The sequence below is a fragment of the Tamandua tetradactyla genome, chromosome 6 (genome assembly GCF_023851605.1).
Source record: "Tamandua tetradactyla isolate mTamTet1 chromosome 6, mTamTet1.pri, whole genome shotgun sequence".
Classification (NCBI taxonomy): Eukaryota; Metazoa; Chordata; class Mammalia; order Pilosa; family Myrmecophagidae; genus Tamandua; species Tamandua tetradactyla.
Window position 1 is genome coordinate 25553945 of NC_135332.1, and position 20477 is coordinate 25574421.

General features: G+C 60.2%; 2 protein-coding genes across 2 annotated transcripts; both read left to right on the forward strand.

The window, feature by feature from the left end:
• The first annotated feature begins 4 nt into the window (after positions 1–4).
• On the forward strand, positions 5–7258 carry LOC143687431 (keratin, type I cytoskeletal 42). The gene is made up of 8 exons (XM_077164423.1): positions 5–654; positions 2832–2914; positions 3058–3214; positions 4349–4510; positions 5130–5255; positions 5486–5706; positions 6805–6854; positions 6993–7258. The coding sequence occupies exons 1-8, from the start codon at positions 190–192 to the stop codon at positions 7088–7090; spliced, it is 1362 nt and encodes a 453-aa protein (XP_077020538.1). The 5' UTR covers positions 5–189; the 3' UTR covers positions 7091–7258.
• A 2436-nt stretch (positions 7259–9694) lies between these two features.
• LOC143687432 (keratin, type I cytoskeletal 17) lies at positions 9695–15187 on the forward strand. The gene is made up of 8 exons (XM_077164424.1): positions 9695–10439; positions 11438–11520; positions 11986–12142; positions 12821–12982; positions 13570–13695; positions 13792–14012; positions 14105–14130; positions 14953–15187. The coding sequence occupies exons 1-8, from the start codon at positions 9975–9977 to the stop codon at positions 15045–15047; spliced, it is 1335 nt and encodes a 444-aa protein (XP_077020539.1). The 5' UTR covers positions 9695–9974; the 3' UTR covers positions 15048–15187.
• Positions 15188–20477: the final 5290 nt, after the last annotated feature.

Here is a 20477-nt window from a genome sequence, read left to right on the forward strand (position 1 = left end):
GCCGCACTCACTCAGCTGCGTCCAGCCCGAGCCCCAGGCCCGGCCCTACCGGAACAGGCAAATTACATGGCTGGGGTTTTGGCTTAGACTTCAAGGGCCAGAGGCCCAGCCCTGCTTCCACCTGCCTATAAAGGGCCGCCCGGGTCTCCGTCCACACCAGACCCTGCGCCTGACTGACCTGTGGCCACCATGGCCACGACCACCAGCGTCCGCCAGTTCTCAACCTCGGGCTCCGTGAAGGGCCTGTGTGCGCCCGGAGCGGGTTTCTCCCGGATGTCCTCTGTCCGGGTCGGGGGTGCCTGCCGGGCCCCCAGCCTCCTGGGAGTTGGTGGCAGCTGCAGCAACATGTCTGTCACCTCGTCCCGCTTCTCGTCGGGCCTGGGGGGCGGCTATGGCGGCGGCTACACCTGCAACCTGGGCGGGGGCTTTGGCTCCAGCTTTGGCGTGGCGGACGCCCTGCTGGGGGGCAGCGAGAAGGAGACCATGCAGAACCTCAACGACCGCCTGGCCTCCTACCTGGACAAGGTGCGCGCCCTGGAGGAGGCCAACGCCGACCTGGAGGTGAAGATCCGCGACTGGTATAAGAAGCAGGGCCCGGGGCCCGCCCGCGACTACAGCCCCTACTTCAAGACCATCGAGGATCTGCGGAACAAGGTGGGCGCCCCCCGCCCTCACCCTCTGTACCTGCCTCTGACTGACTCCATCCCAACTTTGGACTTTGCAAACCTCTCGCCTCCCACTTAGACCTTCACCATTCAGGCACTCATTCGTTCACTCACTTAACCTGCTCTGGACCCATCCCAGAGCCAGTCACTAGCCCCAGGCCTGCAGTGTGGTTGTTTGGGGTTCTCCAGGAGGACAGCAGAAGGCTCCATCATTTCTGGTGGGAGCATCTTTGGGGGAGGGTGATGGAGAAAGGGGTAGGGAAGGCTTCACCTTGAAGGCAGGGATGGGCTTGCCGGTGGAGAGCGACATGGGCAAGGCACATGGTGGGAAAGAGTTTGGGGTGGCTGCTGAGAGATGAGGCTGGAACATCTCCTTCCTGCACTTCCCCTCTGGGTCTGCCCTCCTGCTTACTTGCCTCACCTCCTCCAGGAAGTCCTCTGAATGAATGGCACTTATTTCTTATCCCTGGGTCTTGGGGTCCCTTCAGCACCTCGAGCTCAGTGTATGGCCTGTCCTTTGTGCTGATTTTACTGAGCCTGGCATGTTCTCATGGGTGGCTTGGTTGTGGGTTTTCCTTTCCCCCTCTAGGATGGTCACTCTGGGGCTCCCTGGGGACTGTCTTTCCTTACAAACTGGGGAGGGGAGGAGGGTCTCAGAGCAGGAGCTGTCTCTCCCCACCCAGGCTAGAGCTTTAAGGGAAGGAATTTCTCTAACTCAGTCTAATGGAGGGGATAGCACACACGCCCTCGTGAACTCCAGGGTCATGGCCTTAGCATCCTGTACACGTGGACGCCTGAGTCTTGTGCACAGCCTGGTCCTGGGGAAGGATCCCAGAGTGCTGCAGGTGGGGGGCCGAAGAGATGAATAGAGCCAGGCTGGGGGTGGGTGGGGAGCAGGCTGTGATTGATGGGCCCCCAGGTGGCCAGACCTGCCTAGTTTCTTTGTTGGAGGCCAGGCCTGCTCCTGCCTAGGACTTTCACCTGGCAGGGAATTCCGGCAACTCGCCCCTGGAAGCAGAGCTCCTAGGAGTGCCAGATCAGATACTGGTCTGGGTCTGGGCAGTGGGGACCCCAGGGGAGCCCCGGTGAATCAGCACTCCCGCACTCGGGGTCAGCCAGGGCCTCACTTCCAACCCCCAGGTGAACCCCGTGCCATGCCTGCGCCCTCTGAGTCACTCTCTTCCCCTCCCCTGGCATTTCCCCGCCACCTCACGGTGCCCGATCAGCCTTCTGAGCGGGGAGGTGGGTGGGGGTGGGTCTCTGCAATCCACAGACTGGTTGGTGGGTGACAAACCGGCTCTGGGGTTCAGGCTGGAAACGGGGAGCTGGTTCTGATCCAGGGTTGCTGCACAAGACCTTAGGGCTTCCAGTGGGATCTGGGTGGGGGTGGGGCGCTCTGGGCCTAGACACTCGGGGTGTGCCAACTGCGGCTGCTTTGCCTGCTGGAGTTTCCCCCAGTCAACCCTCTCTTTAAGCAATAACAATGACGGTAGCCATAATAATAAGCGCCCCTTGCTCCTTCCAGAGCCCCTCCCTTCCATGTTTTCTTTTATCACCTCCTGGATGACCCTGTGGGAAAAGAAAACTTTGCCTTAGGTTTGAGGTGAGACCAGCCATACTCTCACTAATTAATTAATGAAGTAATTAAACAAATGCTTCCTGGGGCCAACTCTGGACCAGGCATGGTGCCCGGGGCTGGAGATTCTGAAAAGAATTATGAAGTGAAGATGGGGCCAGGGGTAGAGAGGAGGAAACAATAACAAAAGTCACAGAAATAGCTGTAAAATCACCCTGGGGAGAAGAAGGGTTAAGAAAGAGAGGAGACAGGGAGGAAGTGTGACAGAGAGAAGGGCCCTAGACAGGGAATCAAGGGAGGCTTCCTGGAGGAGGTGTCAGCTGAGCTACGAGGTGAATTTAGTTGGGGAAGAGTGAGATCCAAGCAGCTTGGGCAATGACCCCACAGAGTGAGGGAGGGAGGGCACACTTGGGAAACTCCTGGCATCCTGTGCGGACCGTGTGGCCCCACCACTTTTTGAGCCCCCGAGGGTCTGGGCTGGGCCCCTGTAATTCTCAGCAGGGACCTCATTGCCATCACTCTGGCACACTCGCCAAAGGACTGCCAGAAGGGTGTGGGGGTCTGCTCACCCAGCCCGCCATCTCCCCCAGATCTTGGCAGCTACCATCGACAATGCCAGCTTGGTGCTGCAGATCGACAACGCCCGTCTGGCGGCTGATGACTTCCGCACCAAGTAAGCGTGGGCCTGGGCTGGGGTGGGGAGCGCTGCCCCGGGGGGCTGGTGGTGGGTCCCTGGCTCTGCACATCACAGACAGCTGTGTGGGTGTGGGAAGGGATGCTGCGGGCCCTCCGTGGCTCACCCTCCAACCCGCCCAGGTATGAGACGGAGCTGAACCTGCGCATGAGCGTGGAGGCCGACATCAACGGCCTGCGCAGGGTGCTGGACGAGCTGACCCTGGCCAGGGCTGACCTGGAGATGCAGATCGAGAGCCTCAAGGAGGAGCTGGCCTACCTGAGAAAGAACCACGAGGAGGTGGGCCCAGCCCAGGGGGTGCAGGAGAAACTTGCCTGGGAGCAAGACCCAATCCCTAGAATCTTCCCGGGGTGGGACGATGCTCTCGGTCCGCTGTCCATCTCTGGTGGGGCCCTGTGGACCCTCAGGGGACCTTGGACATGGCCTGGGGGGATGTCTTCCCTAAAGGAAGTTCCCTTGTCTCTCGAGTTCCACCCACTGCTGGGTGGCAATTAAGTATCTCATGAACAACACACGTTGCTAATTATTACAATTAATTACAATAATGATAGTCCTAACAACTATGAACATATGCCCAACTCATCACAAGTATTTCATAGCAATTATCACAGCTGATACTGACAACATCTTTCCCCCTTTATATTAGTAAGAACTCCAGACTTGGAGAGATGAACTATTTGTCTGTGGCCTTGCAGGGGCCTTCCCCTGGGTCTGTTTGAGTCCACACCCAAGTCCAACTCCATTTCTCTGCCACTTCCCCCAGCTGCCTCCCTTTTTCAGAGAGCTCTGGGACCTAGGGACCCCAAGCCTCTACCAAAAGATGGCAATCTGGGGCTCTGCTGGGGTACTGATGAGGTCTTATCTTCCCGGGTCCTTGTGCCTTCCTTCTCAGCTGACCTCTGGGCTGTCCTGAGCTGGAAGGAACCCGAGTAGCAGGACATGGAGAAAGTGCTTCTGTTCGGCTTTGAGGCTGATTATATGGGTTGCTCCCTCCAGCAGATTAACCTTCACTGGGGCGGCCTGGCTCAGGCCGACACCACATGGGCTGCTTTCCCTGTGCCAGCTCTGCGTGGTTGGCAGCGAGGTACAGGGCAGGTGGCTAGGGCAGTGAGCGCGGCTGGCCTTCGTTATCCCCACCAGGATGGAGAGTTGGCATCTCTCCTGCCGCAGCACACGCTGGGCATGGGTGAAATCCACCCTCCATGTCACACTGTGTGTGAGGGCAGATTGTGGGTATCCACCGCCCTGCGCATCTGTGATGTGACAGCACCCACCTCCAGCTTCAGGTGAGGAGCTGTCAGCCTCTCTGGGTCTAACTGTCATTGTTGCCCCACTCTCTTGGGGTAGAGAAGGCAGGAACCAGAGTCTCTCCCCAGGTTGGCCCTGGGTGAGCTCCTGCTCTTCCCTGCCTAGGAAATGAACGCCCTGCGGGGCCAAGTGGGTGGGGACGTCAGCGTGGAGATGGACGCAGCCCCTGGCGTGGATCTGAGCCGCATCCTGAATGAGATGCGCGACCAGTATGAGCAGATTGCAGAGAAGAACCGCAAGGACGCCGAGGACTGGTTCTTCAGCAAGGTGGGTGGCCGTGTGTGAGCAGGTGTGCACACATGTGAGCACATGTGCCATGTGCTGGGCGCGGGCTGGAAAACTTGTAGATTCTCAGAGTGTCCCAGTTGGAAAGACCTTTGGAAACCAGTTGGACCAACGCCTCTTGATTTAGATGAACAATGTGGGGCTCAGGGAGGCCTCAGCCTCCCACAGCCCTTCCCAGGGGCCTGGGGAGCACACCTGGGTGAGCTGGCCCCCCCAGTCCAGGGTTTACTCCCACAGCAGGTATTTGTATTTAAGTGTGTGTTTAATAAAAACTGAATAAAAACACAAACTGAGCATTTACAGTGTCCCAAGGACAGTAACAGACACAAAATGAAATCAAACCCAGTCTCTGTCTGAGAGGTGCCTGCGGTTCAGTAGGGTGAGCAGAGCAGAGCAAGGTGAATCTCACTAGGTTCCAGGGCGGGCAGAAGGTCTTGGTGTGAGCAGGTCTCTGGGGCCCCACAGAGACCAGGGAGGAGCTGAAGGGGATGGGTGTGTGTGTGTGTGAGCATGCTGGAAGGTGAGGGCTTGGGGGTGGCTTTTGCCCTCTGCCCTACCTCCACAAGCTTCCTCCAGCCCCTGGCACCCACCTGCCTTCCAGACGGAGGAGCTGAACCGCGAGGTGGCCACCAACACCGAGGCCCTGCAGAGCAGCAGGACGGAGATCACGGAGCTCCGCCGCTCGGTGCAGAACCTGGAGATTGAGCTGCAGTCCCAGCTCAGCATGGTAGGGCCTCCGTCCTTCACCTGTCCTGGACTTGTCACTGCAGGGTGGGCCCGGCCTCGTTAGACCCCCATTCTTGGAGAACCAGACACCTCCTTGCCCTGCCTGTCACATCACACTTGGTGACACGGGACCCTCTCTGCCCCAGTTTCCTCCCCACTGGGTGGGTTGTGCCTGCAACCCTGCACAGGTGGGGCCCCTCTCATGGAGCCACCTGTTAACTTGGCCTGCAGAAAGCATCGCTGGAGGGCAGCCTGGCCGAGACGGAGGCACGCTATGGGGCCCAGCTGGCCCAGCTGCAGGGTCTCATCAGCAGTATTGAGCAGCAGCTGTGTGAGCTGCGCTGCGACATGGAGCGGCAGAACCATGAGTACCAGGTGCTGCTGGATGTGAAGACGCGGCTGGAGCAGGAGATCGCCACCTACCGCCGCCTGCTGGAGGGCGAGGACGCCCAGTGAGTCGGGGTGGCCTGGCACCTGCTCGGGTGGGTGGGGGTGGCTTCACCCAGGGAGGGACATTTGAGCAAAGGCAATAGCACCAGCAAAGGCCCTGAGGTGCGAATGTGTACGGGGTGAGGTGGGGTGGGAGGCTGGGAAACATGATTCATCTGCAGAGGTTTGGCAGGAGGGGAAACTGAGAGTCCTGGCCATGGCCTGGTTGTGACCCTCCAATGCCAACTGAAACAGCTGGACTAGATGGTATAGGCAATGGAGGACCGCAGAGAGATTTTGAGCAGTAGCAGAACATGATCATAAAGATGGTTTGGAACACACGCTCTGGCTGCAGAGGGAGAAGTAGATGAGAGAGTCGGCATGGGGTCAGGGGAGACCTGTCTCCCAGTAGGTGTCCCCGTGCTGTGCAGGGAGTTGGCCTGAAAAGGCCTGCCGTGGGGCAGGTGCAGAAGGGCAGGTGGTGCACACAGGAAAACAGAACCAGATGCCCAGGTGTGGCTTGCAGTCAGGGCTCAATGAGTGCTGAGTGGACACCTGAGAATGGGTAGTGATGACCTGGGTTTCTGGTTTGGATGGGTGTGTGTCTGGGAATGCCATTAGCCAGGGTGGAATAAGGTGCAGAGTGTGTAGCAATGAGATTTGGAGTTGCAAAAGTTGGCTGCAGCTCTGATGTGAAGGGCCGAGAGAGTCCTGGAGACTCCATGCTCAGTGACACATTCCAGCTTTTTACTTCCTAATGATGGAGTAGTCTAACCACACTCCCCTGCTTTAATGTAGTCTCTCGGGCCCTTGGGGATATGGAAAAACCAATTGCTCAGCGTCTTCTTGTAAATCCCTGTCTAATAGCCCTACAGTGCTGCCGGGCCCTTTGCTGGAATGTCAGTTCTGCTCGGCTCCTGCTCTGCTGGGCCTGTGTCCTCTTACCCCCGGGGGTCACCATTCTTCTCCGTGCACTCCCAGCTGTGATTTCTCTCCGGTTTCCTGGGCCCTCTCTTTCCTCCCACCCTGGGCCTCCCCAACTCTCCTCCTTCCCAGCAGCACTCCGGGGGTTGGGTTCCCAGTGGGGATCCCCGTGCTGACAGGCCCCCCTTTCCCTGCAGCCTGGCTGCCCAGTACTCCTCGTCCCTGACCTCACAGCCCACGCGAGAAGGTAAGAGCCTGTCTATCCAGAGGGGTAAGGAGAGGCTGGGGACCCTTTGGTGCGGGAGGCGGGGGAGTCACAGGTAGGTGGCAGGAGCAGGGGCTCTGGCCTGAGGCTCCCTCTGCTTCCCTCCTTGACCTCGTGCAGCCACGGTGACCACCCGCCAGGTGCGTACCATCATGGAGGAAGTCCAGGACGGCAAGGTGGTCTCCTCCCGCGAGCAGGTGCACCGCTCCACACACTAAGGCCCCCGGGAGCGCGCCCGCCCAGCTCGAGGGTCGAGGAGAGGCCATCGCCTCCAGCTCTCGCTTGCTAGGTCCCAAGTGCTCGTCTGGGCCCCACTCATGAGCTGATGCTTCTGCAGCCCCCTCACCAGAACGGCCTCCCGGGTTTGCCCCCGTGACTGCTATTAAAGCTTTGCCTGAAGACTGGCAGCTTGTGTGATCTGGTCTGGTCATTGGTTTGGGGGCAGTGGGGGCTGAGGGTGTGGGATCAGGGGAGCAGGAGATTAAAAAAAATTTTTTTTAATTTATTAAAAAATATATATAACTAACAAACAAAAACATTCTTAACATATGATCATTCCGTTCTACATATATAATCAATAATTCACAATATCATCACAGTTGCATATTCATCACCATGATTATTTCTTAGAACATTTGCGTCAATTCAGAAAAAGAAATAAAAAGACAACAGAAAAAAATTCATACATACCATACCCCTTACCCCTCCCTTTCATTGATCACTAGCATTTCAATCTACTAAATTTATTTTAAGATTTATTCCCTCTATTATTTATTTTTATTCTGTATACTTTACTCGTCTGTTGATAAGGTAGATAAAAGAATAATCAGACACAAGGTTTTCATAATCACACAGTCACATTGTGAAAGCTGTATCATTATACAATCATCTTCAAGAAACATGGCTACTGGAACTCAGCTCTACATTTTCAGGTACTTCCCTCCAGCCTCCATTACATCTTGACTAACAAGGTGGTATCTATTTAATGCGTAAGAATAACCTCCAGGATAACCTCTCGACTCTGTTTGGAATCTCTCAGTCATTGGCACTTTATTTTGTCTCATTTCACTCTTCCCCCTTTTGGTCAAGAAGGGTTTCTCAATCCCTTGATGCTGAGTCCCAGCTCATTCTAGGAATTCTGTCCCATGTTGCCAGGAAGGTCCACACCCCTGGGAGTCATGCCCCACGTAGACGGGGGGAGGGCGGTGAGCTAGGAGCTAGGAGATTTTGTTGAGCCTTTGAGACTCATCTGTTTGTCACTTGCCAACTTGCTTGCCCACCTACCCAGGCCTGGGGCTCCTGGGAGGACGAGAGGGAAGGATGCAGGAGGCGGGAGGGTCTGGAGTGGAGGGAGGGGACAGCCAGGCCGGCTGAGAAAGTTTCTAAGAATCAGCCCCTGGGTCCCCATTGTGTCTGGCCAGTCCCTGGAAGGGCCCCACAGTAACTGGGACCAGGACCGTGTACAGTGAGCTCCCTGCCTCAGCCCTGGATTTGGGAGCAGAGGGAGGGGGCTGGGTGGGGGGCTCTCTGCAGGGGTGGTCAAGGGCATTGATGGGTGACAGGAGGTGGTGGTGGCATTGGCAGCCCAGGAAACCAGACAGGCTCTGGCCAGCTCAGGGGTGTGTGGGGGGTGGGCTAGCTGCTTGTGCAGGTGAGCGTGGTGGGGGTGGGGGTGACCTGTTTGCTTTGGGGGCTTGGCAGCGGCTGGGCTACTGGGGAATCTCTCTCAGCTGCTGGCAGGGTCTGTCTGGGCCTGTCTGGAGGGTGGAAGCCATCGGCAGTCTCAGACACGACCACATTCTGCCCAGCAGGCCTGCTGGGTCCCTGGGACCAGGGGCCGGGCTGTGGGGCGAGGTCATGGCCCACCCTAAGGAACCACATCTGGGGGATGGTGGAGCCTCTAGGGAAGGCTGGGGTTGGGGAAGGAGGGCATTGGCTGGGGTTTCAGCTAAGAGCCTCTTCTCAGGCAAGTTTCTTTTGATTTCCCGCTGCCTCCCACCCACTCTGAGGTCTCTTGGGGTACAGGAGAGATAAGGGAGATAGAAAGCGGCATTGCCCTTCAAGGTTCCTTCCCTTTCCCCTCACAGTGACTGCCTCCCCCTCCCTCCCCGCCCATTTCCCATCCTTCAGCTAAGCTCCTGTGTCCATCCCAGCCCAGGAACCCCTACCTGTAGGAGGGACGTGGGGGGAGGTTTAGAAGGAGAGGCTGGTTCACCGGGGGTCCTAGGGATGGGGAGAGGGTCAGAAAACTGACCAGATGGAGTCTGAGCCCTTGGAATGCTTCCCTGGGTGTCTGGGCTCTACAGGAGGGGTGCCGGTGGTGTTGGGGTGGGGACCTGGGCCCCCAGGGACGCCAGTGCTGAGTCAGGGTGGATGAAGGCTGAAGCCCTTCCACCCAATTCTGGGATTAGGAGGGGCAGTGGGGACGCTGCACCTCCCTAAGCCCCGCTTTCTGTGTCTGTGAAATGGTTTGGTTACTCTCTGAGGCTGGCAGAGTTGACATGTCATGTGGTGTGCTCAGGGGAGTTTAGATCCAATTTCTCTAAGGTGGGATGGGCTCTAGGGCCTTCCTGTCCACCCAGCTCCCAGGGCCAGGACGGTGGTGCAGGGCCGTGTGGTGGAGGAAAAAGACCTCAGGCTGGAGCTGCCTGACGTCCCACCCTGTTTCCACGCCAGGCACTGGGTCCTCGTGGGCCAGGCTGGGGTGGCAGCTGCCTGGAACAGCCAGGTGATGTTGACGGTGACGTCCTGGCTTCTCCTTTTCTCCGTATTAGGTCATGGGAACGTGTAGCCCAAGGGCCTGCCTGCACCAGGTGACGGGCCTCTGACGGCGACCAGAGACAGGCACATGCACAGCAGACGCCCAGCGCGGGGGTTCGGGAGAAATGAGGCAAAGCCCGATGGTGGGAGGGGAGGGGCCCGCAGCCACCTGGGAGCTGGCAGGCGGCCAGGGGTGATGACAGCCGAGGGGAATGGAAACAGAGGAGTGAGCCTGTTGTAATCGCTACGCCCACGGCTGCCTATAAACTGAGCGAGGGAGCCCCGGCAGCCACACGCAAAGACCAGCCCTCCTGCTCTGCGCCTGCCGCCCACTCTGCTGCCATGACCACCACCATCCGCCAGTTCACCTCCTCCAGCTCCATCAGGGGCTCCTCCGGCCTAGGGGGCGGCTCCTCCGGCCTGGGGGGTGGCTCCTTCCGCACCTCCTGTCAGCTGTCCGGCGGCATGGGCACCGGCTCCTGCAGGCTGGGGGCCGCCAGCGGCCTGGGCAATGCCCTCGGGGGCAGCAGCTACTCCAGCTGCTACAGCTTCGGCTCTGGCAGCGGCTATGGTGGTGGCTATGGCAGCAGCTTCGGGGGTGTCGACGGGCTGCTGGCAGGAAGCGAGAAGGCCACCATGCAGAACCTCAACGACCGCCTGGCCTCCTACCTGGACAAGGTGCGCGCCCTGGAGGAGGCCAACGGCGAGCTGGAGGTGAAGATCCGCGACTGGTACCAGAGGCAGGCTCCGGGGCCCGCCCCCGACTACAGCCCCTTCTACAAGACCATCAAGGACCTGCAGGAGAAGGTGCGGCCTGCTGGCAGGAAGGGGCCCAGGGAGGGGCTGCTCCTCCCCATCTTCCCGCTTGGGGACTGCCATGGGTCCTCCCTGAGTCAGGGGTGGCTACTTGGCTCTTGTCCCCCTTGTCTTGGCTGGGCCAGAGAACCAGCTCCCTCGTGCAGCCCCTATGAGCCTTAGTTTGCTCACTGCTGAGTCCTGCTGCCTTGGATGGTTGTAGGATGAGCTGAGAGAATGCATGGGCACCTGGACCCACGGGTGTCTCTCTCCTTGGGAGCAGAGCTTACCAGGAGGGGGCCGTGGGGCCATGGAGAGGTTGATGTTGGGGTGAGCACCTGACAAGCACCTTCCGGGAAGAGGTGGCAGGAGAGAAAGGGCGGGGCCTCAGGGCAGCCAGGCTGCTTGTGTACTTATTTGGGTTTTTTTCTGACTTACCCATCCCTCCTGCTGGCCCCTCGTGCAAATGTCCTATCCAGGCCACCCCGGGGGCGGGCTCCCAGCTGGAGCCCACCGTTAGGACTTAGGGGTTGTGACTTCCGATGCGAAAGTGCTGTTTGGTGAGGGTTTCTATAGTCTCCCTTCTGGAGAGGCCTCTTGGGGGCACCGTACCCCACCCCCACCCCTCCCCACACTGTCAAAGGAGGGAGCTGCCCACATTCCCCCTTTCTGGAATTCTGGGGTGGCCTCTGCCTCAGGGGCATTTTTGCATTCTTCTCTGCCTGTCTCCGCCCCGGCAGCAGGTGCCTCCCCTCCTTTGAGGAGAGCCTGGCATGGGGGTCTTCGAGTGTGTGTTGGTGGGGGGCAGTTTCAGCTCCTCAGACTTCCGCTCAGCCCCACCTCCGCGGACAATTACAGTGCAGTAAAGGGGAGAGGCTGGCGGGAAGGGAGGTTCTGGGAGGCGGCGGCCACATCCCGGCCCCCAGGCAGGAAGACCGGCCTCGGAGCCCTGGTCTGGGCTCGGTGAGCCCCAGCCACCCAGTGACCCGAGTGCTCTCCCACGCGCTTAGATCCTTGCGGCCACGGTGGACAACGGCACCATCACGCTGCAGATAGACAACGCCCGCCTGGCCGCAGACGACTTCCGCGCCAAGTGAGTCCTAGCCGGCCACTGGGCCAGCAACTGGGGAGGCTGGGGGAGGAGCTTGGAGAGTTGCCCCCCACCCCCGCCCCAATCCCACCCATAATGCTTCAGATGCCTTTTCCTTTTCCTTTGTTGCGAGGTCCTGGGTCGGGGACAGGTGGGGAATGTGTCCTAGGAACTGCAAAAAGCCCACTCCTTAGTCCAGGAGACAGCAAATTCTAAAGATCTTTGGTCTTACCCAGGTGATAGAAGAGAGGGAGGGGTGGCAGGAGGCAGAGAGGAGAGAAAAAAGGAAGCAGGATGGGAGTGGAGCTTTGCCCTGGAATGGTTCCAAGGCCCCAGGCCTGGAATTTGCTCCCACTCCACCCCCTCATCATCCCTCAGAGGCCCTGAGACCCCTGGCCAAGTGCAGGCAGGCTGAGGGGCCAGGAGCTGTCACACAGCCTGCATGGATGTCTCTGGTTTTTGTTGCAGGCTCCAGACAGAGCAGGCCATGCGTATGAACGTGGAGGCCGACATCAACGGCCTGCGCCGGGTGCTGGATGAGCTGACCCTGTCCAGGGCTGATCTGGAGGCACAGATAGAGGCCCTGAAGGAGGAACTGGTCTATCTGAAGAAGAACCACGAGGAGGTGAGGCAGCCAGGGCAGCAGGTCAAAGAGGCTGCGGAGAAGGGGGCAAGGACCTGGGGCTGGGGCAAGGCTGAGGCTGTGAGAGGAGCAGGCATGCCAGGGTTGGTCACCATTCAGGGTTGCCCTCTGTCTGCAGAGCCCTAGTCCCAGGGCAGGGCAGGACAGGGCCAGAAGCCAGCTGGCAGGGCAGCCTCCTCCATGCGCCACACAGCTTCCCTGCATCTGAGAACTTCCCAGTGGCCCGTAGAGGTTTTCTCTGCCCATCCTGGCCTCCCTCATGAGGACAGAGGACAAGCAACGAGGTCTCCTCCTCCCCCAGTTTAAAACCTTGAATCTGGGCCCCACTTAGATGTTTGGATATCATAGGGGATATTTTGGGGACATACACCTAAGAATTAGATTTTATCTTTGGCGAGTACTCAGTTTAATGACGGAGACACAGGTCTTATCCTCAGGGAACCCCCAGTCTGGTGGCTGAGGCAGGGCTCATATAGATCAGGTGGACAAAAATCCTTAAAAGGGTCAGAGGGTAGAGGGTAAGCAGCATAAGGAGAGGTTGGAGTTGGCCCTGCAACCTCGTTTCTGCTAGGAAGTTCTGGAGCCCTTGCCTGGGAACGGGTGGAGGTGGGAGACGGGGACACGGCCAGATGCCCACACCCGGAACTCTCTCCTCCGCAGGAGATGCACGCCCTGCAAAGCCAGGCGGGCGGGGAGATCAGTGTGGAGATGGACGCCGCCCCAGGCGTGGACCTGAGCCGCATCCTGAATGAGATGCGCGACCAGTACGAGAAGATAGTGGAGAAGAACCGCAAGGACGCCGAGGACTGGTTCTTCAGCAAGGTGGGAGCTGGGGTGGGCCAGGTGCCTCCCGGGGCGGGGCTGCAGTAAGCCCACCTTTGGCATCTTGGGGGTGCTCCACCCACAGTGCGTTCCCTCAGACCCAGGGGATGAGGGTCTCCCATTGCATCGACAAGCCTGGTGCAAGAGGGTGGGTGCCCAGCCTTGGGAATAAAGGGAGAGGGCAAGTTTTACCTCCCTTTCAAGAAATCAGGGACTAGCACCAGAGACCAGGGCAGGTGTTATGGCTGGTTCTCATTTCCTGTTCCTTTTCCTCCCATTTGTAGGGGTTCACGATAAAAGCTTAACATCCCAAAGGCCACGGTCTAGGGACTGTGGGAAGTGGGAAGTGGGTGAGAAGGCCCTGTCCCCACAGCCAGGTTTGGGGGGGAGATCCGAGAGGCCCAGGAGAGGTCAGAGGCAGGGTGTCCTGGGCAGGGGGCGGGGGAAGGGTGGAAGTGGGGGAGGCCCTAATTGCTCTCTGGGCACAGACGGGGCCCTGGACTGAGCATATGGAGGCCCCGCGGGTCTTCTGACTTGGGGAAGGGGTCGCAGGCTCATGCTACCCTGTCTGCGGGTTCCATCTGCAGACAGAGGAGCTGAACCGCGAGGTGGCCACCAACAGCGAGCTGGTGCAGAGCGGCAAGAGTGAGATTTCCGAGCTCCGGCGTAACGTGCAGGCCTTGGAGATCGAGCTGCAGTCCCAGCTCAGCATGGTAGGAGATGTTGCCAGACATTGGGCGAGGGCCCAGGGCCCAGGAGGGGGTCACGGAACACCCTGGCTGACCCCTGGCCCTCCTGCCCTCCTGCAGAAAGCATCCCTCGAGGGCAGCCTGGCTGAGACGGAGAACCGCTACTGCGTGCAGCTGGCCCAGATCCAGGGGCTGATCGGCAGCGTGGAGGAGCAGCTGGCACAGCTACGCTGCGAGATGGAGCACCAGAGCCAGGAGTACAAGATACTGCTGGACGTGAAGACGCGGCTGGAGCAGGAGATCGCCACCTACCGCCGCCTGCTGGAGGGCGAGGATGCCCAGTGAGTGGGAGACCAGTGCTGGGGGCCTCGTGGCCAGGGATGGGATACTCAGGCAGCCATCTAATCCCCCATCTCTCTCTCTTTTTTTGCAGCCTGACTCAATACAGGCCCAAAGAACGTAAGGAGTGTGGAGGCTGAGGGCTGGGGGGAGCACGGGTCAGACCACCCATCTGCACATTGTTGGGGCGGGTCCTTAGAGGTGGCCTGAAGACCTCCAGAAATGGCTGATCTTCAGCAGAAGTGGGAGCAGAGACCCCTTTGGGCTTAGGGTTGATTCTCAGGGAAGGATCCAATGAGGGGGATTCGATGATCTGGCAAGGTGGGAGGCCAGCGCACAGGTCCTTGCCTTGGACGTCTTAGTCTGATTGGGGGACATGCTCCTACCCCTGCAGACTCTTATCTGATGGGGACACAGGGACATGGTCTCCTGCTCTGTGCTCCCAAGACTGAACAGATGGGACAGAAGCAGGGGACTCTAGTCTGGCGGGGGAGAAAGGGACATGGCTCTTGCTTGCAGACCCTAGTCTGTCGGGGGAAGATACAGTCCTTGCCCTGGGATATATAGTCTCACAGGGTAGTGGGATCTGGAGCCCTTCTGATGGGGGAGATGGGAGCACAGCGTGTGCGCTGGATGCTGCAGAGAAACGGAGATGGGCCCTGTTTGGTGTAGCACCCGTTCTCCACGGCCCGTCTCTTGCAGGTTCCTCTTACAATCAACCCATCTGGGGAGGCGGGACACACAGAGGCCAGCAGAGGGAGGGGTGGCAGGGAGGCAGTGGCAAGGGCAGAGGGGACACGTGTGTGGATGTGATGTCCAGGGGCGAGGACGCGAGTGCGCTGGGGCGCGCAGAGGCGTTCACACCAAGCGGGGGCGGGGGGCGGGAGGACTCGGGGAGGGGCCGGCTCCTGCCGGGGGCTGAGCGGGGGGTCTCTCCTGCAGCCGTGACCACCCGCCAGGTGCGCACCATTGTGGAGGAGGTGCAGGACGGCAAGGTCATCTCCTCCCGTGAGCAGGTGCACCAGACCACCCACTGAGGATGCGGCTCCACTCCCCGCCCGCTGGCCCCTCGGGCTGCAGAGAGGTGGTCTCTCCACCCGCCCCGCAGCCTCAGCCCCCCCGCTTCAGTCCCTTCCCCACGCTCCTGTGTGTGACCCCAATAAAGCTGGTTGACTCACATGTGTAACAGAGTCATTGTGATTACTAAAGCGGGTCCTAGTGAGAACCGGGTGGAATGGGGTGGAATTGGGGAGGGGGTGTGCACTCATGGAGGCCAGGGGTCACCTCAGACCAGGGTAAAGGGGCAGTCTGGGGAGAGCTGGAGGCTTTGCAGCTCCCAAGGGCTGATGATAGGCAGGAGGGTGGCCCAGGGCAGTGCCGGCTGCAGCAGAGCCGAGCGTCGGGGTGGCCTTGGTGCCCCCTCTAGCCCTATAACCTCGGCAGCTGCCCCACCCCCCACCAGCTGAGCCTCATTTTCTCATCCTTAAATGATCTCAGGAGTGGGTGCCTCAAAGCCAAGCACTGAAGCACTGACTCAATGGCTCCTCTCGGTCCTGCGGGCAGTACTCTCACAGAGGGGGCGGGGGAGGATCCCCCTGGCAGAGGCGGGAGGGGTAGGCAGGCTGGGGGGTGGGGTGGCTAGGGCCCCATTTCCCCTGTGTCTCTGGAAACCTCCAGAGGGGCTTGTGGGTCCCCAGGAATGTGAAGGAGAAGGCTGTGGGTGGGGGGCGGGTGTGGCAGCAGGGATGGGACCTCTGAGAGATGCTTCCCCAGACAGTCAGCTGCTGCCCAGGATGGGGGCCCGGGGCTCAGGGCCCGGGGAGCAGGGACACTCCCCCTGGCAGGCCTGGAGGCTGTTTGCTCCCTACCCCCCAACTTGCTTCCTGCAGCCTGGGCACGGGGGTGGGGTGTGGGAGTACGGAGAGCTGTGTCCCTGGGGAAGGGACTGTGGGCAGTCCTCCCCACCCACACCCAGGACCCCTTGAAAACAGCCTCCTTGGAACCTTTCCTCCGGGGTGGCTGGCGAGCGGTGTGTGTGGAAAGCACTTGGGAAAGGTCAGGAGGCGCCCGTGGCTCCTGGAAGTCTTCCTTCGAGTAAATCCGGAAGCTGCTGGGTGGGGTGAACCTGCTTTCCAGGTTGGCTTCAAGGAGCAGGGTGGGGGGAAGGGGTAAACCAGAGGAGGACCCCAATTCATCCACAGGACCCGGGGGCGCTTCTCTGTTGCTTCACGGCCTTCCAAATGCACTCTCCCTCCCAGGGCCTGAGACTGACGGGGCCAGGGGCCGGGCCGGGCGGGGGTGGCCGAGGCTGGAACCTCCTGAGGCCTGGGGTAGCGGGGAGCCTGGGCCTGGTGGAGGCCGGGGGTGTGGGGGTGGGCGCAGCAGGAGGAGCTACAGATGTGAAGCGGGAGGGTGGAGTGTGGGGACTTCGGGCAGACCCCGGGCCTGGGCTGCTGCACTATAAAAGGAAGGGATGAGCTGAGCCTCGTTGGAGGGCCCGCCCGCTCTGGCTGCCCCGGCGGCTGAGCAGACAGGACCAGGGGCTGGGAGCCCGCACCCACAGGGGCACCCCCGGGGCCAGCTGGGAGTGGGGGCCTGCTCCCCAGAGGCCGGCTGCTGGCTGCCCGGGCAGCACACGGGGAGGAGGGTAGACGGCAGGAGGGGGGCACCTTTCCGCCAAGCCCGGGGCGCTCATCCAGCCACAACCAGAAGAACCAGCCCTGGGCCTTGGGATCCCCGGGGGTGATCTCATTCCCCAAACAACAGTCCCAGGAAGCAGGGAGGGACTGGGAAGAGGCGCCCCATTGTGCAGATGGGGACACTGAGGCTCCGAGAGGGCCAGTGACTCAGCCCTTGTCCCGGAGCCAGGGGGGTTGGGGCGGAGGAGCCTGGACCCGACGGCGGCAGGAGTGTGCTGGGAGGGGGAGATGAGAACCCCACCCTGGGCTCCTGCCCCACCCTGGGCTGGCAGGCAGGGTCTGTCTTTCCCCTCTGTGGGCTCCACTCCCCTGTTGGGGTGAGTGAGGAGGGATCAGGGGGTGGGGGCGGGGCTGGAGACAGCCTGGAGGGACACCTGTGCTGGGGAAGAAACTTCCCAATAAAGGGAGTGAGTGGGTGGGTGGGTCAGGAGGGAGCTGGGCCAGTAGGGGCGGGGGCTGCTGTGTAGGGGCGGGGTGGGTGTGTGTCCGGGGGCTGGCTCTGGGCCCAGAGAGGGAAAAAACCCGGTCCTTTCCAGGGGGGCCCAGCCCAGGCTTGGGCAGGTGGGGACTACAGGGCAGAGTGACCCAGGGCTGGGGCCTGCGGTCCCCTGGAGGTGGAGCCAGGAACTCTGGCTGCTTCCAGAGGGGCGCCCCAGGCAGGCCCAGGTGGCTGGGAGGTGCTCTGCGGCTGGACTGCAGGGAACCACAGGCTCGCCCCCGCTCCGCCCCGTGTGAGACACTGCACAGGGTGTATCAGCCCCATCGGCCGGGCAGCTGCGGCGCCTCCTCAGCTGCCTGTGCCCAGAAAGGGCTGACCTGGTGGCATTTCCTGGGGGGAGATGGCTGTGGTGGGGAACACCTGTGCCTGGGCACAGGGTCCACTCGGTGCCTGGGTCGGCCCTGAGTGTAAGGGAAGGAGGAGATGGGGGAGAGACGGCGCCTGCCCCGAGGGCGCCTCGTCTGGTGTGCCCTGTGGGAGTGGGGGGCAGGCCCCGTGGGGGACCGACACTGCCCCCACAGCCCTTCTGCAGGGTGGGCCTCTTGCGCCATCCCAGCTCACAGTGCGGAGGTGTTGGCTGGGTCACGGGCTCCCCCGGGGGCCCTGGTTTGTGCAGTGGGGGGGCCATGACAGCCTCTGCCCTCCGGAGGGGGGCCGCAGACATCTGGGAAGGGAGAGGACTCCTGAAGGAGAGCCGACGCTCCCAGACTCCTCCTGATCCTGGGACCTGTCACAGGCCAGAGCCTGGCTGGGGATGTTTTGCATCCCGAGGGAGCCCACCCCGTTTCCCTGCAGGCCCTCTGAACCCGAGGGCTTCCCTGTGCTGGTCTCCGAATCAGCACACCTAGCACAGAGCCTGGCACATAGCAAGTGCTCTCGAAATGCCTGCTGAGTGGGTGAAGTGGGAGCCACCGGGCTGTGCCAGCACCTTACTCATTTCACCTCAATCCCTCCTACACGCTGGGAAGCAGTGTTATTGCTCGTGTTTCCCAGACGGGGAAACCGAGGCTCCCCGGGCCTGAACTTGCTCAAGCCTGGTCTCTGCTGGCCCTGACAACAGGGAGCTCTGTCCTTGCCCCCTCTGGCCTTTTCCCCTTCTTCATCCTGCCCTGAAGTCTGGGCTCTAGCCTGTCCACCAGGGGAGCTGGAGGCCCCGAGCAGCGCCTGTCTCCTCCCAGCCAGTCGGGGCCTCCTGTTCTCCCTTTCCTCCAGCACCCTGGCCTGCCTCCTGCTTCCCAACCTGCCTGGTCATCAGAATCCCCTGGTGGAGCTTGTAAAACATCCCCATGCCTCAACTCATTCTTGGCGGTGCTGATACAGTGGGCTGGGCCAGGGCCTGGGAATCAGCGTGGGGATTCTGGCGATCAGCCAGGTTTGGGAATCACTGCAAGTTGAGGCACGTGGCTGATATGTTCCTGGCCAACTCAGCTAGATGACTTCATACCTGAGATGGGGTAGGGCGAAGGGAAGAGGCAGGAGTCAGGGTGGGGAGAGGGACAGACCCACTGCCTGGAGGGAGGCAAGCTTGGGGGGACGTTGTGCTCTGGCACCACTAGAATGAATGATTCCCAGCTGTTGGCAATCTTGGGGGCACGAAGGCATTGCTGTCAGGTTGGACATGCTTTCCCTCTCCTCTTCTGACAATTCATATCCTTCCAAGCTCAGCAGGAGATTCCCCTCTGCTAGGAAGCATCCCCTGATGGCTCCAGGCACCTTCTGAAGAGGATCTTGGAGGGACAGGGCTAGCTGTGCCACCCCTCCTTACTGCTGAGGCTTGCAGTGGAGTAGGGTGCACCCCTGAGGCATCCCGTGGTGGGGGTGTGGCAAAGAGGGCCCTGCACCCCAGGGGCCTAGGCTTGGGCCACTCAATTTAGCACCTTCTTTTCCTGCCACATGGGGATGAATTTCTCAGCCTTAATCTGAGGATTTATAGGACTGAGTTCTTCAGAGGTTGGGGACTATGCCATAGTCCCCCCTCTCACCCCAGGGTCGGGTCCCTAGTGGGGCCTGAGCTGTGGGGTTGACTCTGATGAGGGGGTGAGCGACTTCCCCGCAGCTTCTCTGCTTACACAGCTCCCCAGACTTTCAGTCCTGGGCCTGTCGAGGAGCCCCCGACTCCTCTAGAATGGCTGGGGTGGAGTGGAGAGGAGGCAGGGGCATGTGTGGGGCACACAATGGAGAGTAACCTGGGACTCTGCTAGGACAGTCTGTGACCCTTGATTTGGGAACTGGAGGTGGGTTCACGGTTCTGCTCTCTGCTTCTGTGTTGTTTAAACTTGGGCAAGTTTTCAGTTTCTCTGCTTGGGTCTTGGTGACCTTTGGTGACCTGGAAGGAAATTTCTGGTTCTGGGGGTGATGAGTGTGCAAAGGGACCCAAACTCCAAGCCCATCTTGACACCTTGGACGGTGGGATTCTTTGGCCAAGATTCCAGGTTCCCAGTACCTATTTTGAGGTCAGAAGAGGGGAGCATTGGGTTCTTCCTCCTAGGCCAGGCTCCGAAGGCATGAGCTGGAGGGATATCCAGCCCTGCTCAGACCTACAGGACAAGTGTCTGATAGGGCAAGAAGTGGCAGTAACAAGGCCTGGTCATGCTGAGACAGAGAATTTCCTGCCCCAAGATTCGAGGCGGTACTGTCCAGCATCGCCCAGGCCGAGGCAGGCCCTCTCTGGGTTCCTCTAGCCCCCACCGAGGAAGGGTAGAAGATGCCTTTGGGGTCCAGACCTTCTCCAGCACCTGGTGCTCAGCTGGGCTCTCAGGCCAAGGTCATGCCCAGGGTGGACAGAGCTGGGCTGCAGGCACCCTGGGGAGATAGATGAGAACTGGACGTACCTGGTCCCTGCTTCGTGGCAGGGCTGAGTGAGCCAGAGCTTGGGTTCTAGCCCTGGGCCAGCCATTCAAAGCTGAATGACACTGGGCAAATCATTTCTTCTCTCTGGTTCTTCCGCTACCCTCCTCACTTTCCACGGTTAGTTCACAGATCAAGAATATGATGGAGTGGAGCATAATGTTGGGAGGAGCCCGCGTTGGGGGAACAGACAGATGGGGCCCCAATCTCAGCTCTGCTCTTCATGAGGGACTTGGGAAACCCACCTGCCCTCCCCGCATCCCAGCTCCTCTGTGGAATGGGTAGCAGCATCTTTGCCCCACTCACAGAGCTCAGTTGCATGTGTTGAACATTCCTGGGCATACCTGATCGTGGCAGGTGACCAGGGAGTCTTAGTGCCCTTCCCCTGCTCCCTGATAGAACGGATGGAGCCAGCAAGCCCT